Source organism: Penicillium brevicompactum (assembly GCF_028827555.1).
Source record: "Penicillium brevicompactum strain IBT 35665 chromosome Unknown utg000002l_segment0_segment0, whole genome shotgun sequence".
NCBI classification, from domain to species: domain Eukaryota; kingdom Fungi; phylum Ascomycota; class Eurotiomycetes; order Eurotiales; family Aspergillaceae; genus Penicillium; species Penicillium brevicompactum.
In genome coordinates this window covers 661,420-681,976 of record NW_026623205.1, presented here as the reverse complement: position 1 = coordinate 681,976, position 20,557 = coordinate 661,420, and the positions used below count along the sequence as shown (strand labels likewise).

The 20,557-nt window shown below is 51.0% G+C and overlaps 7 protein-coding genes across 7 annotated transcripts; 4 read left to right on the top strand and 3 right to left on the bottom strand.

Annotated features, from left to right (window-relative positions):
- Positions 1–1,475: 1,475 nt before the first annotated feature.
- N7506_003046 (mitochondrial 54S ribosomal protein mL57) lies at positions 1,476–2,300 on the top strand (the record flags this gene model as incomplete). Its single annotated transcript, XM_056952341.1, has 2 exons — positions 1,476–2,084; positions 2,145–2,300. The coding sequence occupies 2 exons, from the start codon at positions 1,476–1,478 to the stop codon at positions 2,298–2,300; spliced, it is 765 nt and encodes a 254-aa protein (XP_056814033.1).
- A 772-nt stretch (positions 2,301–3,072) lies between these two features.
- N7506_003045 (AP-1 complex subunit mu) lies at positions 3,073–4,770 on the top strand (the record flags this gene model as incomplete). The annotated part of the gene is made up of 7 exons (XM_056952340.1): positions 3,073–3,111; positions 3,210–3,338; positions 3,429–3,658; positions 3,717–4,039; positions 4,093–4,205; positions 4,262–4,636; positions 4,690–4,770. The coding sequence occupies 7 exons, from the start codon at positions 3,073–3,075 to the stop codon at positions 4,768–4,770; spliced, it is 1,290 nt and encodes a 429-aa protein (XP_056814032.1).
- Positions 4,771–7,843: 3,073 nt separating this feature from the next.
- N7506_003044 (phytanoyl-CoA dioxygenase family protein) lies at positions 7,844–8,811 on the top strand (the record flags this gene model as incomplete). The annotated part of the gene is given in 3 exon segments (XM_056952339.1): positions 7,844–7,902; positions 7,914–8,556; positions 8,635–8,811. The coding sequence occupies 3 exon segments, from the start codon at positions 7,844–7,846 to the stop codon at positions 8,809–8,811; spliced, it is 879 nt and encodes a 292-aa protein (XP_056814031.1).
- A 174-nt stretch (positions 8,812–8,985) lies between these two features.
- Positions 8,986–10,165, bottom strand: N7506_003043 (C6 zinc finger domain protein; the record flags this gene model as incomplete). The annotated part of the gene is made up of 2 exons (XM_056952338.1): positions 8,986–9,462; positions 9,851–10,165. 2 exons carry the CDS (start codon positions 10,163–10,165, stop codon positions 8,986–8,988), a joined length of 792 nt encoding a protein of 263 aa, XP_056814030.1.
- Positions 10,166–11,265: 1,100 nt separating this feature from the next.
- Positions 11,266–12,333, bottom strand: N7506_003042 (Rag GTPase GTR1; the record flags this gene model as incomplete). Its single annotated transcript, XM_056952337.1, has 2 exons — positions 11,266–12,082; positions 12,140–12,333. 2 exons carry the CDS (start codon positions 12,331–12,333, stop codon positions 11,266–11,268), a joined length of 1,011 nt encoding a protein of 336 aa, XP_056814029.1.
- Positions 12,334–12,952: 619 nt separating this feature from the next.
- N7506_003041 (URC4/urg3 family protein) lies at positions 12,953–14,612 on the bottom strand (the record flags this gene model as incomplete). The annotated part of the gene is made up of 4 exons (XM_056952336.1): positions 12,953–13,036; positions 13,087–13,682; positions 13,746–14,235; positions 14,286–14,612. 4 exons carry the CDS (start codon positions 14,610–14,612, stop codon positions 12,953–12,955), a joined length of 1,497 nt encoding a protein of 498 aa, XP_056814028.1.
- Positions 14,613–17,646: 3,034 nt separating this feature from the next.
- On the top strand, positions 17,647–20,397 carry N7506_003040 (UBA/TS-N domain protein; the record flags this gene model as incomplete). Its single annotated transcript, XM_056952335.1, has 2 exons — positions 17,647–20,244; positions 20,296–20,397. 2 exons carry the CDS (start codon positions 17,647–17,649, stop codon positions 20,395–20,397), a joined length of 2,700 nt encoding a protein of 899 aa, XP_056814027.1.
- Between the last annotated feature and the right edge of the window lie 160 nt (positions 20,398–20,557).

The following is a 20,557-nucleotide window of genomic DNA, read 5'->3' as shown; positions in this document are numbered from 1 at the left end:
ATGTATACTTGCCACAATGACCATTGTAGCCTGCAAGCCGTAAGAAGAATATGCAAGCTGTCGAAGCTTCCAACGGCTGGAAGAGGCAAGATGAGAAAAAAGGACGCCAACGTAGAGCACAGGTAAACAAGACCAAATAGCAATAAACGTGGATGACCGTCCTCCCTCTGGTGAGTACACAGTCTCTTGCCTAATCCAGGGGACAAGCTCGGGGTACTCTGATACTCCGTACAGCTAAACCGTTATCCTGCAGTCCACGGATATTAAAGGTTGCTCAAGCCAACCACTCGCGCTGCAGCCGAGCCTTACCGCTGCACAAAGCCGCAGCAAGAAGTCTCAAATTACCGCCCCGTGCTACTCGCTAGCTACTGGCTAATAGTGGCCGTTCTGCACATGCGGGTCTGGCGGAACGGCTGTGTCCCGAGAAGATTACCGAATCTTCTCTTGAACGGGTCTTGACCATCTGGATCTCTTTCATGTGTTTCTCCGCAGCGGAAGAAGTCCCGTGTCCCTGATGGTTGGGCCGTGCTCAGGGTCTGTTGCGCTGCTCACTACATGGGCGTGTCGTCCAGTCCTGATGCTGGATAATGTTACGTGGCAGGATTCCTGGCCTATAGGATAGGCAGGTAAAGAGCACAAATTTCCTGTTGGCTCAGGTGTTGACATTTTCTTCCAGAGAAGGATGCTGCTAGATGGGGTGGGAGGATCGGAACCGACGCCTTTGTATTCCTCATATATCCACGTCGATCCCCGAGTTTCTTGATGAGATCATGCAGGTGGAAAGCAGTCATAGCCAATGGCTTTTCGTTTGAGCCGGGGTAAAACATTCATGGATTGGGTCAGTGCATTTCATATTATCATAGTGGACCTTATAGTTTAGTTTCAACGGGGATCGAGAGGCCTGGATCCGATATTCCACGTCAGAATACTGTCCTCAAGGGGAAATTGACCAAAAGCATCTTCTGACCGCTACAGGTGATTATACAGAAATGTCTGTTGATATGAAGGGGTCCGTTTCAATGCACGGAGTAGGGTACATTGGCTCATGGCGAAGTCGGAGGTTGGTGTCTCACTTCTCCTATTGTCACAAAGCTGCTTAGCTGTGAGAAGATTCCACAGCAGGTATACGAAGTAGTCACATTGTACCCGATGCATCGAAATCAAGCATTCAAGCTAGCATGCCACGCAGCTGTGGTTAAGTCCCGGTCGCTCCCGGTCCAGTAATTGCTTATTTGTGTATCAAACCGCCAAGATAGAGGTGGGTAAAATTATAGACTCGGGCCATGGGAAGACCTAGAACATTGAATTGTTGCAATTACCAGTCCAGAGGCGATAGTAGACCAAAAGCAAGTGAATGTTGGAGAGCGTCAACAATGGCATACTAAGGCCGGTGGTGGCAGAATCACACCGCCGAGGCCGAATTCTTTGCTTTTCCGTTCAATCACCTCCGAATGGACTTGTAGACCACCGACGCAATGGCTTTGAACCTTTCTTCCCGAGCGGCCAGGACTGCCTGCGCTGCATCCAAGATTGCTGCTCGCCCAATCGCGACTGTGATTCCTTCCCGCACCTACGCCACCTCCCCCGAGGAGAACCAGCACGACAAGCCCCGATGGTCCTACACTCCGTCGCAGGCCAAGGCACCCTTCAGTCTCCACCTCCACTCCAAGCGCCCTGCCTTCCACGTCAACTCCGACCCCGTCCTCCTTGACCGGTTCTACATCCGCTTGTTCGGCAATGGCGGCGACCAAGTTCTTTCGGAAGAGACCAAGTGGCTGGCCGTGACGCACAAGAGCTTCGACCAGGGACGCCGGGGATATAACGATCGATTGGCCTTTTTGGGAAAGCGCATTGTGCAACTGCAGGCCTCTTTGGCTCTTGCGCAGAATGTTCCTGCCGCCGCGCAGGGAACATCCCCAGCCGAGAAAGACGAATTCGGTCGCGTGCCTTTCACCCACGCCGCTCTGGATGGATTGAACAACCTCTCTTCCGAGACCAAGAAGGTTCTCACCGAGCGCGCCAAGCTCGCAGAGCTCGCAGAAAAGTACGACTTGCAGAAGGTTGTCCGATGGAGCCCCAAACGGGTATGTTATGTTCCAAGTGTCGTGTTGTGTATTCCACGCTAATGTCTATTCTCCATACAGCCCGACGACCTCCGTGCATCAGGCATTGAACTTGTCCTTGCCAACACTCTCTACGCTGTCATCGGCGCTGTTTCCCTGGAGAAGGGAGGCTTGGTTGCTAACCAGATCGCTCGCGAGCGGATACTGGATCCCCTGGGCATCAAGTCTGTTTCTTAGGGACTGCGACTCGAGGTATCATTCTCGGAGCATTTGCAGGGCGTTATACTGTTTGATATTTCCATCTGTGGCAGGTTGGCCTGGACGCTAGGAACCTCTACAATTTGTACATGTATTTTTAAAACCGACTTGTCTTCCTATATTCACTATTTCTGCTCATACAGCCAAATACCACTTGGATTTCTAAAGATCAAGAGAGCCAGTAAATTGAATTGAGATGTGATTGCATTGTAGTTAAAATAAATGCTAATTGGTATAGATGGATGTATGGTCCCTCTGACACCGCCTAAGTAACAGTGGAAGTACTCAGCCAGTTCTTATGGGACCCTCTCGAAAGATCGTAGTCTCCGCGCCACTGTATCGCAAGGTAGTAATCAAAACACTACAGAACCCTGACAGAATGCCAGAGTCACTGTAGAAAATCACAAGGACTTTGTACTGCCTTGAACTGTCTATTGGGAGCGTTGGAGAAAAGAAAAAAAGAAGAAGAGAAAAAAAATTCCGCCGCGCTTTTATGGGCCTTTTATACGCTAGTCCCCATTGGGATTGGCGTCTATCTCCGGCCTTGGACATGCGGGCATCACCAACAATCATCAGAGCGACTTCTCGATTTCCTTCATCGGTGGTGTTTCTGTTCTCACAACTCGTTATCAGCGATGCTGCAGTAAGCGCACAAGCTGGCTTTGTCGTTCCTTTCTTCCTGCTCCCTCCTGAGACCAGATCACCCTATCGCTTTGCCCCCCGTGCACCTATTTACCCCCATTGACACGTCATGGCGTCCGCACTCTTCTTCCTCGACCTGAAGGGCAAGGTAAGCTAGTGATGACAAGACGACGAATGGCGATATGATCTCATGCTCGATCAATCGCCAATGCGTCAAGGAGACTAGCCTCCGCTAATCATCTATAGACCCTCTTGGCCCGCAACTATCGCGGAGACATTCCCATGTCCGCGGTCGAGAATTTCCCCATCCTCCTGAGTGACGCCGAAGAAGAAAGCTCCGCAGTGCCTCCCTGTTTCTCCCACGAGGGAATCAACGTGCGTCCCACCCGGCATTGAGCCTTGGCCACTGCTCCTGAGTCCCTCCTTTTTGTGCGCACCTACTGACACAGCTGTGTCTGCGTCTAGTACCTTTATATCCGCCACAGCAACCTCTATATTCTCGCATTGACCAAGCGAAACACAAATGCTACCGAAATCTTACTCTTCCTCCACAAGTTGGTGGAGGTCTTCACCGAATATTTCAAGGTGCTGGAGGAGGAGAGTATCCGGGATAACTTTGTCGTCATTTACGAATTGCTTGACGAAATGATGGACTTTGGATACCCGCAGACAACAGAGACTAAGATTCTCCAAGAGTGAGCATTGTTTGGGCTACCTTGCAGGGTGGAAACATGACTGACACGCTCGGACCAGATACATCACCCAAGAATCACACAAGCTGGATGTGCAAGCTCGACCACCCATCGCCGTCACAAACGCCGTCTCTTGGCGTAGCGAGGGGATACGCTACCGCAAGAATGAGGTCTTCCTGGATGTGGTTGAGTCCCTCAACCTGCTGGTCTCAGCGAACGGAAACGTCCTCCGCTCGGAGATTCTAGGTGCCGTGAAGATGAAGTGTTACCTCAGCGGTATGCCGGAATTGCGATTGGGATTGAACGACAAGGCCATGTTCGAGACCACCGGCCGTGCCACACGCGGCAAGTCGGTCGAAATGGAAGACGTGAAGTTCCACCAGTGTGTGCGACTTTCCCGCTTTGAAAATGACCGAACGATCAGCTTCATCCCCCAGATGGTGAATTCGAGCTCATGAGTTACCGACTGAACACACAAGTCAAGCCCTTGATCTGGGTAGAGTGTGTGGTCGAATCACACTCGGGATCCCGAGTCGAATATATGCTCAAGGTAAGATTCGCAGCGAGGACCTAGGTTCTTAAACATGTTCTAATATTTTCCCCCAGGCCAAAGCCCAGTTCAAGCGCCGCAGCACAGCCAACAACGTCGAGATTCTCGTCCCGGTCCCCGAGGATGCAGACTCCCCGCGCTTCCGCACTAATATCGGTACCGTGCACTACGCCCCCGAAAAGTCAGCTATTATCTGGAAGATCAAGCAATTCGGCGGTGGCAAGGAGTTCCTCATGCGAGCAGAGCTGGGTCTGCCTTCAGTCAAGGGCGACGACGAGCGCGGCGGTGGTATGACGGGTGGATTCGGAGGTAGCATGGGTGGTGCTGGAAGCATTGGAAAATCGAAGAGGCCCATCAACGTCAAGTTCGAAATTCCCTATTTCACGACCAGTGGTATCCAAGTGCGGTACTTGAAGATCACTGAACCCAAGGTACTTCTCTCTCCTCGGCTCCATTACGTTGAATCCTCACTGACATCTTCCAGCTGCAATACCCATCCCTGCCCTGGGTGAGATACATCACACAGTCCGGTGACATTGCCATGCGTATGCCGGATGTGCAATGAAAAGTCTCGCCGAATTGATTTTGTACAGCCTTTGTTATCTTTTGCCCCCCTTTCATGCTTCCTTGAGGCCGGCCGGTCCGATAGATAATCAATTTCTTCATTTTTCACATCTGTGCTTTCTACTAGGTAGCGTCGATGGTATAGACGGCTGGAACAACAGGCTGCGTCAGTATACTATCCCGCCCGGACTTAACCGATAATTGACGAAACACTTGATTCTTGAATTGTTGAGTTCTTTTGAATTGAATGCACGCAGCCCAGCCCTCGGCATGAGCGGACCAAATATTTACCCTGTTCGCTTGGTTCCCAAGTGCAACGAGTAAGTCGGAGATTCTACGATGAACGAAAACACCGCCAAAGTCCACCGAAAAGACCTTGGATAGCGAGAAAGAAAAGACAAAATAACTGGATTGGGGATTTCGTGTACTGACATTGTTACCCTGTGCGGCGATGTGCACAGTCTAACCATAACTCAGCCGCAACCTTGGTCTTCGCACTCGCAGACCCGTATGAACATGGAAACCATGATGCTCTTCCTGCACTCTCAAGCCACCATTGCTGAATCCGTCTGCCCAGAGATGGTTCAGAGTTTTGGTTTGATAAGACAGCACTGCCTGATCGATTGGTGTTGGAATGGAGCATAACACGATCGCTTGGAATTGGGTAAGTCGAGTGAAAAATCTTGGAATCACTGCATCTCTTCTTCTCACCTCTTTGTTCCCCCAGAAAGGCCATGCCAAAAGCGACAACACTTGGTTGACACATGACAGATGAAATTCAAAATAAGCTTGCGTTGGCTTCACCCGAAGGCTACTGGTCAACAACACCGCGTAGAGGTCCAAGCTTGTGGTTGTTGGGGCCAGGTCATGAAGAGCTGGATGAGGCACCCCGTTCGTGCTTTTTTTGACCTTCCAGTCCGGCTTTTCAGGGCCCCAAGATCTGAAAGTTCGCCCAACCCATCACAGGCGACGGCGTAATTCGTGGTCAGCAATGCCACTCTGTGTTTAGGCACTCAGTCAGTGCATCATCGTTCAGTCCGGCTTTTCAGGGCCCAGGAGCTGATCGACCGCCTTTTGCTATACGACAGGCACGGCCTATTTGACACTAGGATAGGCATCCCGTTCTTGCTTCTCCAACGTTCAGTTCGGCTTTTGAGGGCCAAGGTCTGATCGTTCACCTAACACGCGTTGAGGCGGCGGCGTTCGTGGAAAGCATAGCCACTCCAGAGTTAAGGCACCCCGTTGTTCCATAAGTATCGTTCTGTCCGGCTTTTCAGGGCCCAGGAGCTGACGAACGCGCTCTGTCGTTCAAGGAGGCGTGGTTCGTGGACAAGGCCACTCGGATTTAGACACCCCTCAGTGTTGTTCGCCGTTCAATTCGACCCGTTGATAGGTACGACGAGGTTCGTGGATAGCAAGACCACTCCAGGTTTATGCACCCTGTGCGTGCCTCGTGGATAGCAATACCACATCGGATTTAAGCACCCCGTCCGTGCGTGACCACCGTTCAACTTAACCCATTGACAAGTTCGGCGATTCTGGAGTGACCACTCCGGGTTTATGCACCCCTACGTGCCCCTGCCCCCCGACAGGTGTTTACCGTTCAACTAGACCCAGTTGATGGGTGACCCAGCTGATAGGTCCGGCAAGTTTCGCGGTAAATACCACTCAGGTTTAAGCACCCTGTGCGTGCCCCTCGTCCCACAATGTCCCTCGTCCCACAGTTGCCGTTCAACTAGACCCAGTTGATGGGCGACCTAGTCTATCCCAGTTGATGGGTCCGGCAGGTTCGTGGTAAATACCACTTCAGGTTTAAGCACCCTGTGCGTGCCCCTCGTCCCACAGTTTTCCCTCGTCCCACAATCGCCGTTCAACAAAACCCGTTGACAGGTCCGGCGAGGTTCGTGGATAGCAAGACCACTTGATCGAGTTTAGGCACTTCGTTGGTGCATTGTCCCTCAGTCCGGCTCTTCAGGGCCCAAGATCTGACCATGTTCCTTGCAGCCCATACATCAAAGGCGCAGTGTGGTTCATGGAAAGAAAGGCCATGTGGGGTTAAGCATCCCGTCAGTGCTTCATATGGGTGGATGTTTCTTCCTCTTCCATGTGTGTCTGCAGTGACAGGGGAGGAAGGCTCCGCAGAGTCAGCTCGGGGAGAGCAGTGCAAGGGGAGCTGTCTGATGTGGATATTTGATGAAGCTTGATGAAGGAAGGAAGAATCGATGGGTGTGATGGACTCAACTGGTGCTGTGATAGTTGTGGCTGGGGAATGGAAGGAGAGTTGGGGATGGAGAAGGGCAAGGAGACAAAGAAAGGGAAGGGGATGGAAGATGGAGAGAGGAAGAGAAGAGGAAGATGGAAAGGAAGATGAAGGAGGGAAAGGAAGATGAAGGAGGGAAAGTAGACGGAGAAAGGAAAGAGGGCAAAAGAGGAAAGAGATGTAGAAGGGAAAAAGATTAAGCGGGGACAGGAAACGAAGAAGGGAAAGAGGATGGAGGAAGAAGATGAAGAAGGGAAGAGTGTCGGAGCAGAAGTCGACCTTTATATAGGCTTGTATGTTTGTATGTTTGTATGGAAGGAGCCACATGACGGACATCTCCAACGCTTTCCAAAGGACTTCGTCTTTTCCCTCAGGCTACACTCCAGTCATATATGGCTGTACACTACGGCAGGGTATAGGCCCATTGGAAGTGATGGATTTTGACAGAGTCCAATCACCTAGGCATCCTGTTGCTATCTCAACCCGGGATTCTACCACTTGACGTATGGATTCATTCGACCACATACCGATGTTGCATGTTGCATATGCTGATTACTAGAAACCTCCAAACATCCCTGCAATGACACCAGGACCTGAGTGAAGAAGAACGCCAAGAACCGCGTTTATCTTTCGCGCGCTTATCTTTCCATGCCGTCTGTTTAGATCTAGATCTATCAAGCCCTGGAGGGGATCATCAAAGGCGTTCCTCCGTCAGTACTTAAACAATGATCCAAGTAGCATAATTCTCAGCATTTATAAGAGGAAACATCATCTCTAGCCAGCTAGCCTGCAACCAACAAATTCACTTCTCACTATGTATGAATTCGACCCCAGATCCGCCAAAGTCGACGACGTTGTCAAAGCCCTCATCCAGTCTGGCGGAGTGATCCTTCGCGGCTTCTGGGTGCCGAAATCCTTGATCAAATCGAGAATGATGTGCGACCATTTATCAACGCAGACAAGCCCTGGAAGGGAGACTTTTTCCCACCAGAGACCCGCCGCGTCTGTGGTCTGGGTGGGAAATCTCATGCGTTCATGGAGAACATTGTAGGGGACGCATTGTACCAGGGCGTATGCAACAGTCTGTTAACCTCGACCCATCACTCCTACTACGACCAGAAGCGTGAGGAGTCCACCTCGCACCCGCAACTCAACAATACCATTGTCTTTTCTATCGGTCCCGGCGCGAGGAACCAAGAGCTTCATCGTGACGACATGGTTCATCACAACCGGCTTCCTGCCATCACAGCCGATGAGTACCAACCTGGCCGTGATACCGGAATCGGGTTCTTTGTGGCAGGCAAGAAGACTACCAAACAGAACGGTGCAACTCGCTTCATTCCCGGGAGTCATCTCTGGGCCACCGAGACTCCACCAGCCGAGGACCAGGCCGTCTACGCTGAGCTGAGCCCCGGTGATGCATTCATGATGTTGAGTAGCTGTTACCACGGGGGTAGCGCCAACAAGACCGACGACGAGGAAAGACTGGTATACAGCTGCTTTATGACCAAAGGATACCTTCGTCAGGTAAGTCGCCTGGTTATTTCACAGTGTGATGAAATGCAAACAGAAGGCTGATGTAGATTTTGTTTAATGAGGATGTAGGAAGAGAACCAATATCTGGCCGTTCCACTCGAGAAAGTCCGCGAATACCCTTTGGAAATGCAGCGGCTGATCGGATACCAGGTCAGCCAGCCGTTCTTGGGCTGGCTGGATCTCGATGATCCTCGGAAAGCACTCATGGGGGATGGATGGGAAAACAACCGTGGTGATCTGTACTAGTAAAGGGACAGTTGAATTGTGCTGACCCGCGAAAGACAGGTAGTCCTCGATGGGAAGTGACCAGGGATTGATGGTTAATTTTTCAAATATTTCTTCACACAGTTTCGTTGGCAGACAATATGACACTGAAGAACTTTGGAATGCATCAATTTCTAAAAATCCTAGAAATTATTTTTACGCAAATGTAAAGAAGTAACCATTCCTCTTCATTGCCGATTGAATTGACAGGATGGATTCAACCGGGGCTTCTTCGGCTTCCCAAAGAGTATCAAGCAGATGAAGTGATTGCCGAAAAATTTCGAACTTGTACTGAGCCGCCAGAAGCTCCATATAGAATCTTATCGTAGATTTGCATGAATATAGTCGAGTGAGAGATCCAAGCATAGTGATCGGCCAGCATAATGTCGTTGTCACGCTAGAGGAGAACGGGAGGGCCTGTAGAAGGGTAGAAACGGAAGCAACATGGCACTGCAGCGAAGCTTTGTCCGCATCTATCTGCAGCAAAGCAGTGAGTGCGAGTTGATATATCTTGCCAGCAATCGCGCAGTCCGAGTCTGATGAGGAAGTGGGCTCCCATTTCCGCACGGAATCGAGGAGAATATCTCTTTCGAGACTTGTAGCACAGGAAATGCAGCCATTGACTACCTGCTCCTGGGGGATCTTTTGGGCGATCAGGGTCGCACGAGGATCAATGCGAAGAGTTCATGGGAGCATCCAAAAAGTACTCCAGTTCTCGATGCACTTATATCGAGTAATTCATCACAAATCTCATTGAACAGTGGAATTGAAAAATCGTTCAACTTTGTATCGCAGATCACTGAAAGTGCCGAAATGTAAGAATACCACTCAAGAATAAATGTTCGCAGGTAGAGATCATTTCGATCGGTTAAGGCCATAGCTTTGGCTAAGAGTAGCTGCTCTGTAGCTCTGATGTGATGAAACAAGTTGCCCTGCGTATCGCCACCGATGACCTACTCGATTTCCTTCTTGTTAGCTTCTTCAAAGAAAAAGAAAGTGTAGTAGAAAACATGAATATCACCTCTATGAAGCAGAAGATCAGAGTACATATCGACAAAGAATATGCCAGATCGTCTTCAGACATCACAAACTTCGTGACACCATATTTCAACGAGCGTAGAGCCTGGGCTTGGTGTTCCCATATAGTGAGGTCGTAGCAATGTGATCCTTTCTGTAATAAATGGACCCCGCTCAACGTCAGAAGAGCCTGAAGAACCATATCTGACTGCAATGCGACCGGAACCAACACATCCACAAATGGATTAGGCCCTTGCGACTTGACAGAGCCGGGCGCTTCAGAGCAGACTGCAGGCTGCTCGGTGGTCCAGAAAGACATACAGCTGATGCAGCCACCGGAAATTGCATTGGTGCTTTGGATTTTGTCAGAGCTGCATCTGTACTTGATTGCTGAGTTTGATTCTGCGTAGATTGAGGCGTCGGAGGCGATTCCTTCTCACCTGGGGTCACTTCAACTCCCAGACTCTGCGACTGCCAGGAACACAGCAGAAAGTTGCGCTGGCAGCCTCGACATACTGGCTTTGTGAGATCACATCTTTTACGGCGGCGTTTGCAAGAAAGACAGCCCGGGCTCGATCGCATGGCGAGTGCTTGTTGCTGGAAGTTGTTGAAGGAGACAACCTTGGAATCTGCGTTCCGTGACTATTCCTAATCTGAGCATGTTCCCCGCCAGTAATCCGTACTTATCTGTGTTAGCCAGAAGTGTGGCGGTTGATGCCAATAAACGCATGTATTTGAAAATACAATCCAGCGGCCGATTACTTGTGCTCTAGAGGCTAGGTACTCACACGATCCGTATCGCACTCTGTACCCTGCACAAAGTACGGACTAGTACTCCGTATAGCACAAAGCACAGCAAGCGATTCGGGGGAACTGAGTGGCCCGCGGCCGAATTCAGAAGCGGATCAGTGGAGACCCGCAATGAGCTGTCAAAAGATAGTTAAAAGCCAAAGTACAAATCTGATATCAGAAGGATCAGCGGCCTGTATGCCATCTGTCGGTCCAGTGGCATTGGGCACCTGAGCACTTGCTCTCATTCAACCTGGGGTCTGAGTGGACATACATATCAAAGCTGGGAGGACGACCTAAGTTATGCGATTATCGAGCAGACCGCGAGGCACGGGGTACCAGTATACAAATAGATTCTTTGGCGTTTTCAGCTCGCATGTACTCGAATTCAGTGCTCGGAAGTTAACCCACTGCACATGTACTCCGTAGCGAGCCCGACAGAAAAAGCAAAGAAAAAGCAAAGAAAAGATAATTCCACAAAACAGGGTATCTCAATTCTCAGAAAAAGGATTCAGAAAAATGGAAAAAGAAAAGATCAACAAATATGCATTGAAAACACGCCTCGGCGCCATTTGTCATAAACCAAGAAATCATGAAAGGGGGTCCCAACTCTCCGATACACACACTTACTTACACGGCTCCGTTCGTCCCGTTGGAATCGTCTAAAGATTCCGGCGGGGGAAGCGGGAACCCATCACCGCCACCACCTGCCGCGGCTTTTGAGAAGCCCTCGCGGGCGAGCATCGTGTTCAACACGGCGCAGTTGTATGATGCCTCGCCAGGAGGCACGACCAGGAAAATATACGTGTTATCCGTGAATCGACCGAGGAAGATATTGAACTGCGGTGTTTTGGTGTGCATGACAACAAAGCCAGCAGAAGCAGGGGTGGTGAGAGTATTGCGGGCGGCACAATGCTTGAAAGCCTTCATGATATTCGAAAGACGTTCATGGCGATCGTAGATAGGGTTTAATTCGCCGACCTCGGATGTCACAGAAGTGACTGTGAGGAATGTCGAGCGCTCAAAGAGAATGACTTCCTCTGCGTTGATCTTCTTGGCGAATGCACTTAGGAACCGTTCTATGACAACCAGGTTCGGAATGAGTTTGTGAACGATGCCTGCCCAGGCTTTGTAAAGCGATTGGTCCCAGATACTGGAGGCGAATGTGTCGACTTGGAACCCGGATGATCGGCTGCGGATGACGGCGGAGCGCTCTTCGTAAATGCGTTGGCGGTGCTCGGCTTGGATCAGATCCATTTTATGGACGAGACAGAAGACGTAGGCGTTTGGACTGAATTCGCGGAGCGCTTCAATTATGGCGTGATATGTGTCGAGGTCGCGGTCGACTTCGCGGGATTCGATATCAAAGACGTAGATCATGACTGCGACGTCTGAGAAGATGTTACCTCGCTGGGAAGCAAGGTAGGTTTCCATGAATGCATCTTGTCTGAACGCATATCGGTCAGCGGGCTGATCTTCAGATAACTTTACGTATAAAACTCACCCTCCGCAATCCCACAGGTTCAATGTGAGGTTGCCCATGAACTTGACGTGGCTGTGCTCTACGTCAATTGTAGCGCCGAGGCGCCGTACATCCTTGGCGACATAGTTGCTGAAGATGATTGAGCGCATGGACGACTTTCCCGATCCACTCTTGCCCATCAAGAGCACCTTTCTCTTCTTTTTTCGAGCGTCCATCATGTCGATGCTTGCCTGGGGACGCCGTTAAGCTCAAATGCCCCGCTCTTGCGGGGACAGCTCGGGTGGATCTGTGTGAGGCAATTCAATGTTTCCCCAAGCTGGGAAGATAATTGGAGTTCAATTGGTGGTGTGGAGGTTCACAGGGACATTCTTCTGTCTGGGAAATGGGATTGAAGATGGGAAAGATAAGAAGGAAGAAGCTCCAGCCTCTAATTGCGGAGAAGGCAGCACGTGATGTAGACCACGTGATTGGAGTCAAACATCAAACCAGCTTTGATGACCAGGCGTGATCAAGTGAACGAAGAACCTCATCAAAATCAGTCTCTCTAAGACCCTCTTCCTTTGTACACTATCAATCCCAGTCATATAGATTGGGCGCTAGTGTATAGCTACCTATCTCCCAAAAGCCAGAGCTTTCGGAGGGTAACGGGAGATGACGTGGGTCTCCATAATAGTATTGGAATATCAGGGACGATCATCAATAAAGCTCTTGTTTTTGAGACATTGGGAAATATATGTACAGCCCGGAAGCTCAAAATAATCATTCATTCGTCCGAAAAAAAAAAAAAAAAAACAAAAACAAAAACACCGAATGGTATAGCATTACAGTAGGGTATTAGAAGACAGTGCCGTCAGATCGTATCATGATGGGAGGTTCCTTGGTGTTTGGTCGTGAGACTTCTGCGATTTCGCGACCACCCTGTGAATTGTTAGATCATACCCTTTGATGAATAAACAAGTGTTGCTCACCTTCCAAGTTCCTGCCTCGAGCATTTGTGCAAGAGAAAGTTGTTCCTCGGACCCGCTGAGTCCCAATTGAGAGTTGACCTCTTCTAAGAGCTCATCCAAGAATCCAACGGTGACTGCGCGCCATTCCACAATCACATCGTCGTCCGCGGAGAACAACGGAGCCACCTCGACATTCGGTTGACCCTTAATCCGCGCATTCTCCTTATAGGCGTCAATTCCGCGCTGCATATCGTCTGCCTTGAGACACAAAAGTCCTAAATCGATCAGGAGACCGCCGTTCCGGTACTCCGGAAGTCCGGTCAAAAGATCGCTGCCGGCGAAGTGAATGCTCATCAATTTAGACATTGGGACCATGATCGAGTAGCAGAGCCATTGCGTGAGCTTGTGGAATGGGACGATGCTTTCCCACTGCTGCGCAGGCGGAGAATTGGGAAGATCCGAGCATTTCCACGCGTCTCCAATAGGAACACCGTCAATCTGAGTTCGCGAAGGTGGCCAGATCGGAGAGAAACCATCCATTAGCACAGACCACAAAGTCGTGATCGGCACAATCGGAACGGAAGAAGCGAGTGTTGAGGGGTGACCAAGGAGATAATCTAAACACCGGTCAGCCGCGTTTCACATAGGGAACATCGCGAAACTCGCGGAAAAAAACCCACCTAGCATATTTCCCGGTCTAGCGTCCACGCCGAAGAAATCTTGATTGTTCAGCGCCTCCGAAAGCCGCACCAAGAGCCCCGCGCGCCCTTCGATCCCCGCCAGGGGATTCTGCTCCGAATGTTGCATCCCTTTAGCCAGGACATCGGTCGTAATTTTTTTCAACCCCGCCCCATCAACCTGACAAGGCTCCGTCGGATCACTACTGAACAGACCAGATTTGAACATTTCCAAACTCGCCACGGCCAGACCCTCACTCCGTGAAAAGACCTTGCCGGACTCCTTGGATCGATACGACCACTTATTCCCGGCGCCCGCGTCAAGTAACACCGAAACCACAAAGAGATCGATCAAACGGCGAGTGCGCTCCTGCGCATCAATGCGACTGGGCCAGGACTGCAGAAGTTGATTTACACGGGGTCTGCCACCGATATCGAAATGCTGCCAGCGGCCATGAGGCGGAATGTCCCCGTAATCCGGGGCGTAATCTCTCTGCCAGGGTCAGTTAGGGCGCATTGCGGCGGAATCACATGGTCGCGCACCTTAATGATTGAAACGACGTAGGAAGCGGTAGCTTCGAACTTGCTCATGTCGACATCGAAGTGGTTGAGGGTGTTCGCTTTGGCTTTGTTTAGAATTATGGTGGATCGTTCGCGCACGGCATGGATGCTTCGTAGATATGCGGCGGGGTCTAATGCGGGATCTGGTGGTCTTGCGATGGGTAGTTCAGGGATTGAGGCTGGTGGACCACTGCCTTTGTACCCTGGTGATCGCAGGGATGTATTTGATGTTCGTGCGCTATTGACGGAGACGAAGGATTCATTCTCGTCTCGTTCGGACGTTTTCGAATTGCGCTTGAAGAGCCCCATTTTGGAGGTGTGATTAGGGGGGAAATTATTAAAAGGGAGAAGAAAGAACAAAAGCGAAGACTTGACTACCTAGACGATACAGATGGTTTTATTTTTTTAAGGCGGGGCTCGACCTAAACTCCTTTAATCCATTTTAATCTCTAAAGAGAGAGAGTCTGGAGCCCTTTTTAGTTCACAATATTATTATTATGATTATTGAGATTATTTGGATTATTTGGATTCAGGGCAAAAAGGGCACTCGGGAGAAAGGTACCGGTAGAACTAAATCCACAATGAGTACTTTAGCTTATAGAGGGGTACGGAGTGCTGGGCTATGATTTGCCCCTAACAATGGCGTCGCGTGTATCCGACAGTAAACAATAGACAGGGCCGACTGCCGGAAGGAGCCATTGTGCCCCGCTGAGGAAGTGAAAGTGGAAATGGAACTGAAAGAGTAAAAGGACCTAGCTGACCCATCCAATGACATGAACAATAAAGACCAATGCAAAGACCAAAAAATAGGGGGAAACAAAAACCAAAAAAGCCAGAAAAAAAAAGAAAAAAAAAGCAAAAGATCACAAATGCAAGACTTCCGGGCCGCAGGGTGGTACGTGTATAGATCGCTAGCTCGGATATCGATCAGACCTTCCCTTATTAGGGAGGCTAGCCAAGTAGGAGCCAAGCGCATTTCCAACAGTTCTGGCCATGAAAGAGCACGGACTGGCGTACCGTTCAAGAAAATGCACCCGAATCCACTTTTTAGCGACGTCAATCTGTCCCGAGTCCTTTTCGCGTAGATCGAGTTTTCTGGTCTGGAAAGTCTCGGTGAGCATCCGTCTTCATTATTTGGTTCATAGAAGAGCTAAAAGCTAAGGGGAGAGACGACCCGAATTGAACCCAAAATCTTCAAAAAATCCCGCAGGGAAATTGTATACAGACCCTGACTCGTGGAGTCTCACATGTAGTAAAAACTCCGATCGAGGGTGTAGCGCTACAACAGAACAGCTGGGACTTGGAACCTCTCTGACCCGGTTTGATTCGAGACCTATCAGCTTGAATGGGCAGGTGGCTCACAGGCTCTCTCTCACATGTCATACTAGGAACTACAGCATGCAGATGCATCTATCAAGCTCAGAGTCCGCGGTTTCAGGTGGTCCTCTACGGAGTACTAATGGAGCCCCCCCTAACCACTGACTATGGGCCCCTCTTTCGGAATTAGGGGATATCCGTTCTAGACTCGATTCGGAGTGCCAAACCTACGGGTGGACTGTGCAGGGAATTTAAACCTCCGAAAGGATCCAAAACATGACGTTGGACTCCTGCGCTCTAATCGTTCTCTCATCTCCGGCCCGTTGATCCTTATACTCTGTACGGCAAAGCACGGGCCCAACTCGTTTCACATTAAGTCGATTGGTATAAATTAGAGACTGCCGAATACATCTCGACGTGCACCGGTCCTCGCACCCGTAACCCCGTAACTGGGTCCTTAGGTAAAACTCGGCCATCCCAAGGTTTTCCTTGCCGGCTCATCTTTCTCCGCTGAGTTGTCAAAAAAAGCGGAGAACTGAATTTTTTTCCCTTGTTCTTTTCTTTCTTTTTCTGACTTTTCTTTTTGTTTTTTCCCGAAACAGTTGGAATTGACTTTTCGTGGGGACGGAGCGCTCCGCTCATATTGGTCGGCTTTCTGGCCCTTGAGAAGCTGTTAGTGTCTAGGCGTGCAGATGGAGTAGGGGATATGCACTGTGACAGCAGTGCATATACTCCGTACTGTATAAGAACTACTGCATCATGCTGACCCATCCACTAAGGCCCATAGTATAACCTTGGACATACACTCCGTACATAGTAGAAACCAAAATATCTGCGAAGGCTATTATGATAAGTAGGATTGTGTTGTGCACAAATTAGAGCCCCGTAGATTCGTATAGCATGGACCATGATCGTCAATAGTCCAGACTCTAGTCAAGGTGAATCCGTGGACACGTCTGACAGAACTATCCTCAAAGTCTGCCCCACTCGCAAAAGGTCGTGTGGATGTGCTACTTTAGGAAATCTCGTACCCTGGCGTCTAACTTCATTAGCTTGCCCCTCAACCGTGAAGCTTTTCTGAGCGAGATTGCACAGGACAATTGGACTACGTGGACAATCGAAGCCGGGATCGTCACTAGGCAAGAGGCGGCATACAGGTCTCACCATTTCCATACTGCGCCCGCATGGAGGGGGCATGGGGGTCAGGCTGACCATCTCCGCGACCAATCCCAGGGTCGAAGGCTGATAAACGCCCTCCTCACGCCGTACCGCGCTCCAAGTTTGCGGTAGATCCTCGGATCATTGGTTCTATAAGAGTTAGAAAGCAATTAGCTTCGAATACTCTGCATCCCATAGGTCAGGTTTTGGCCGATTAGGGCCAGGGGCGGATGATCACTTCGGCTACTGAACCGCGCACACACGTTCGATCTAGCTTTTTGCCGCAGGGAGGGGCTGTGGCATTGTGGGGTGTGGGCGAGGGGAGTATGGCGGCCTCCGTGCGCCTGTCATCAAGGTGGGATTAAAAGGTGGTCCCCAGGAGCACGTACACAGCATACTCCGTAGAGTATCCACGATTGTGGAACAAATGAGAAGAGAGAGAGCTGAGAGTAATTGGGTAACCTGGATATTCTCAATTCGAATCTATCTGTGACTACGTCATTAGTAAAGTGTGCCTTGGTTGCACGTTTGCAATGAGAGCAAATGAGATGTGGAAGCTCGTTGGCATAAGTGAGATAGCTGAAAATGAGCAAAATGAAGCTACGAAGTCGTTGACGGCCAAGGCAGCTGAAGCTATCCTCGCGTTACGCCGATGACATAATCACCGTGGTCTGGATTCCCCACATGCAGGGGGCAACGGTCTTCCGCATTGCAATTAAGAGCAAACGGACAATTGTCCTGGATAGTGACTTGAGGTATCTTTGAAACCCTGCAAGCTGGTGAGATTATGGAAACTTCAAATCAATCCCCCGGCTCCTAATCCTCATTCGATCCCGCCAGACGTCACGTCGCCTTGCGCACCCTCATCATGGACGACCTCAACGGGCTGAGTTGGTCGGATTCCAACAAACCAAATAAGCCTCCACCCATGAGCTCTGGATATCTATTTCCAACAATGCCGTCGAATGGCGGCTCCGGCAGGTCGACCCCGTTGTCTACCACCTCGAACCGCTCCAGCTCGCCCGCGAAACCTGCCACGTCAACCGGTGATAGCTTCGCAAACCTGGTGTCATTCAACTCGTCCGCCGGCAACAAGAACCTATCGCTGATGGAGCAGCAAAAGCGACTGGAGGAAGAGAAGGCAAAGAAGGAAGCTGCCAATCGCAATCAGTTCGAGTCGCAATACGGAGGCCAGAATAACCAGTTCTGGGACAACATTGAGCAGGGCCGAACGCAGAGCCCCGCCAGTATTCCTCCCCCTCGATCAGCACCACCCGCGGACGACGACGACGATATCCTAGGCGCATTCAACGCTGATGCGCCAGTGGATGCCTCGACCCATTTCCCTGTTCCCGCTTCGGCCAGAGCCTCGCCCGCAATCACCACCAATAGTCGTCCTGGGCCTCCAAGCGGTGGGATATCAATGCAGGACAACACAGGAGGCTTGGACGCGTTTGATGATGATGACCCATTCGGGTTGAACGAGCTGAAGTCGAAACCCGCTCCCGCTCCTGTTCCAGCCGCGCAACAAGCCGATGATGACGATTTCCTTGGTCTGTTAGGCAAGCCGGTGTCGGAGATCCCTCGTCAGCAACCGAGCCCTAAACCTGCATCTATCGTATCCTCTGATCATGGCCGTGACCAAGACGCTTCACCTATGCCGTCCAACGAAGTTGATCGCGCGATTGCAGAACTCGTGGACATGGGATTCCCCGCTGATAAATCGCGCACAGCTTTGAAAACCACACAATCGGGGACCGACGTGCAAGGTGCTGTTGGGTGGCTTCTCACCCAGGCTCATGCCGAATCTCATCAGAAGTCCCAGGGACGCGGCAGTGCCCCGCCCACGGATCGGAGTGGAAGAAATGATAGTCGGAATCGTGATAGGCCCTCCTGGATGAGGGAAGAAAGAAACGGTTCTCATTCGCGCGGCGACAGACGGAGCCCGGCCTCGGCGGAGAAAGATCCTGCACAGATGGCTGCGCAGTTTGGTACTAGCTTCTTAAAACAGGCCAATTCATTGTGGAAGACTGGTAGCAAGAAGTTCCAGCAAGCAGTGAATGAGTTCAATACTGAACATGATCCAAATCAACCTCGATGGATGAAGGAAGGTGTCCCTCAGAATGATGACCCACCCCAACAACCTCAGCGCCCTGGTCGTCGCGAGCAGCCAGCTCAATCTCAGGCCCAGCAAGACTTCACAAACGAAGCCATGCTTCTTGAGTCGGGCGATGGCCGCCCTCGCAAACCTACTCGGCCTCGAGAGAGCCAGCAAGCCGACCCTAGACTGCAGGCCAGAGATCAGCAATCCCCTGGCCCTGCTCAACCAAAGCAGCAAGGGAACTTCCTTGAGCGTCCATCTCGACCCAGCTCTCAAGATCCGAGATCTCGTGTCTCTCGTTTTGCCGCAGAGGAACAGCAAGCGCAAGCCTATGTGAGTCCCGCGAGACGCAAACGGCCTCAGGCTCCAGCCCCTGCCCCTGCCCCTGAACCTGCAGTCGACCTGTTCGATTCCCCCGCCCCTACAGCCAGTCGGCCCAAGCCATCGACTCCTGCACAGACCGCTACCCCCCAAGCGCGCTCAGCCTCCATCCCCGTGCGTCCCAAGGCGCCAACCCGCTCCATCCCGCCTGTGTCTCAACAGGCACTCCAATCAACACATCGCCACCGCGGGAAAGCCGCGGAGTCATACAAGCGGGGTGACTATGCGGAGGCACACCAGAGCTTCTCAACAGCTCTCGGTATGCTTCCAGAAAAGCACCCCATCACCATCATCATCCGCAGCAACCGTGCCATGACAGCGCTGAAGATCGGCGAGCCCAAGTCCGCCGTCGAGGACGCCGACATCATCCTCACATTCATCGGACCATCAAAGGGTGAGTCAGAAGTGATCGATCTCAGCAACGGGGAACCTCCCAAACCTATGAAAGACTTCTATGGCAAGGCCCTCATGCGCAAAGCCGAAGCCCTAGAACAACTCGAGCGCTGGAATGATGCTGCCCAAGCATGGAAGGACGCCGTCGAGTCCGGCCATGGTGGAAGCACTAGTATCCAGGGTCGCAACCGCTGTGAAAAGGCCGCCGGTACCAGCAAACCTCAACAGCCTGCCCCTCGAAAGCGCCCCAGTCCTGCCCCCAAAGCCTCTGTCAAAGCCTCTGCCCTGTCAGATCTCACCCCTACCTCGGCATCAGGCTCAGACTTCGAGTCTGTGAGCCGGTTACGGCAAGCCAACCAGGCCGCAGAACGCGCCGACGAAGAGAAATTTGCTCTTTCAGAGAGCGTGGATGCCAGAATCGCTACCTGGCGCAACGGCAAGCAAGATAATCTGCGTGCGCTTCTCGGTAGTCTGGATTCCGTCCTGTGGCCCGAGGCTGGATGGAAGAAGATCGGCCTGGCGGAACTTGTGCTGCCGAACAAGGTTAAGATTCAGTACATGAAGGGGATTGGCAAGGTACATCCCGATAAGGTAAGTTATATCTGCTCATACCTGGTTACGTTCAGTCACTGACTCATCTAGATTTCCACGACTGCTACGACTGAACAGCGCATGATTGCCGGTTCTGTATTTGGAACCTTGAACGAAGCTTGGGATAAGTTCAGGGTGGAGAACAATCTCTAATTGCTTTTTTTTTTGTCGATACCATCTGTTTTTTTGTCTCTTAGCTTGCATACCATTACACTATCTAGAAGGCCATAGCATCTTCTTGGGAATCATGAGCGGCTTTTCTGCTATGACAACTATTGCATGTCGTCTGGGTACATGTCACCTGGGCATCTTT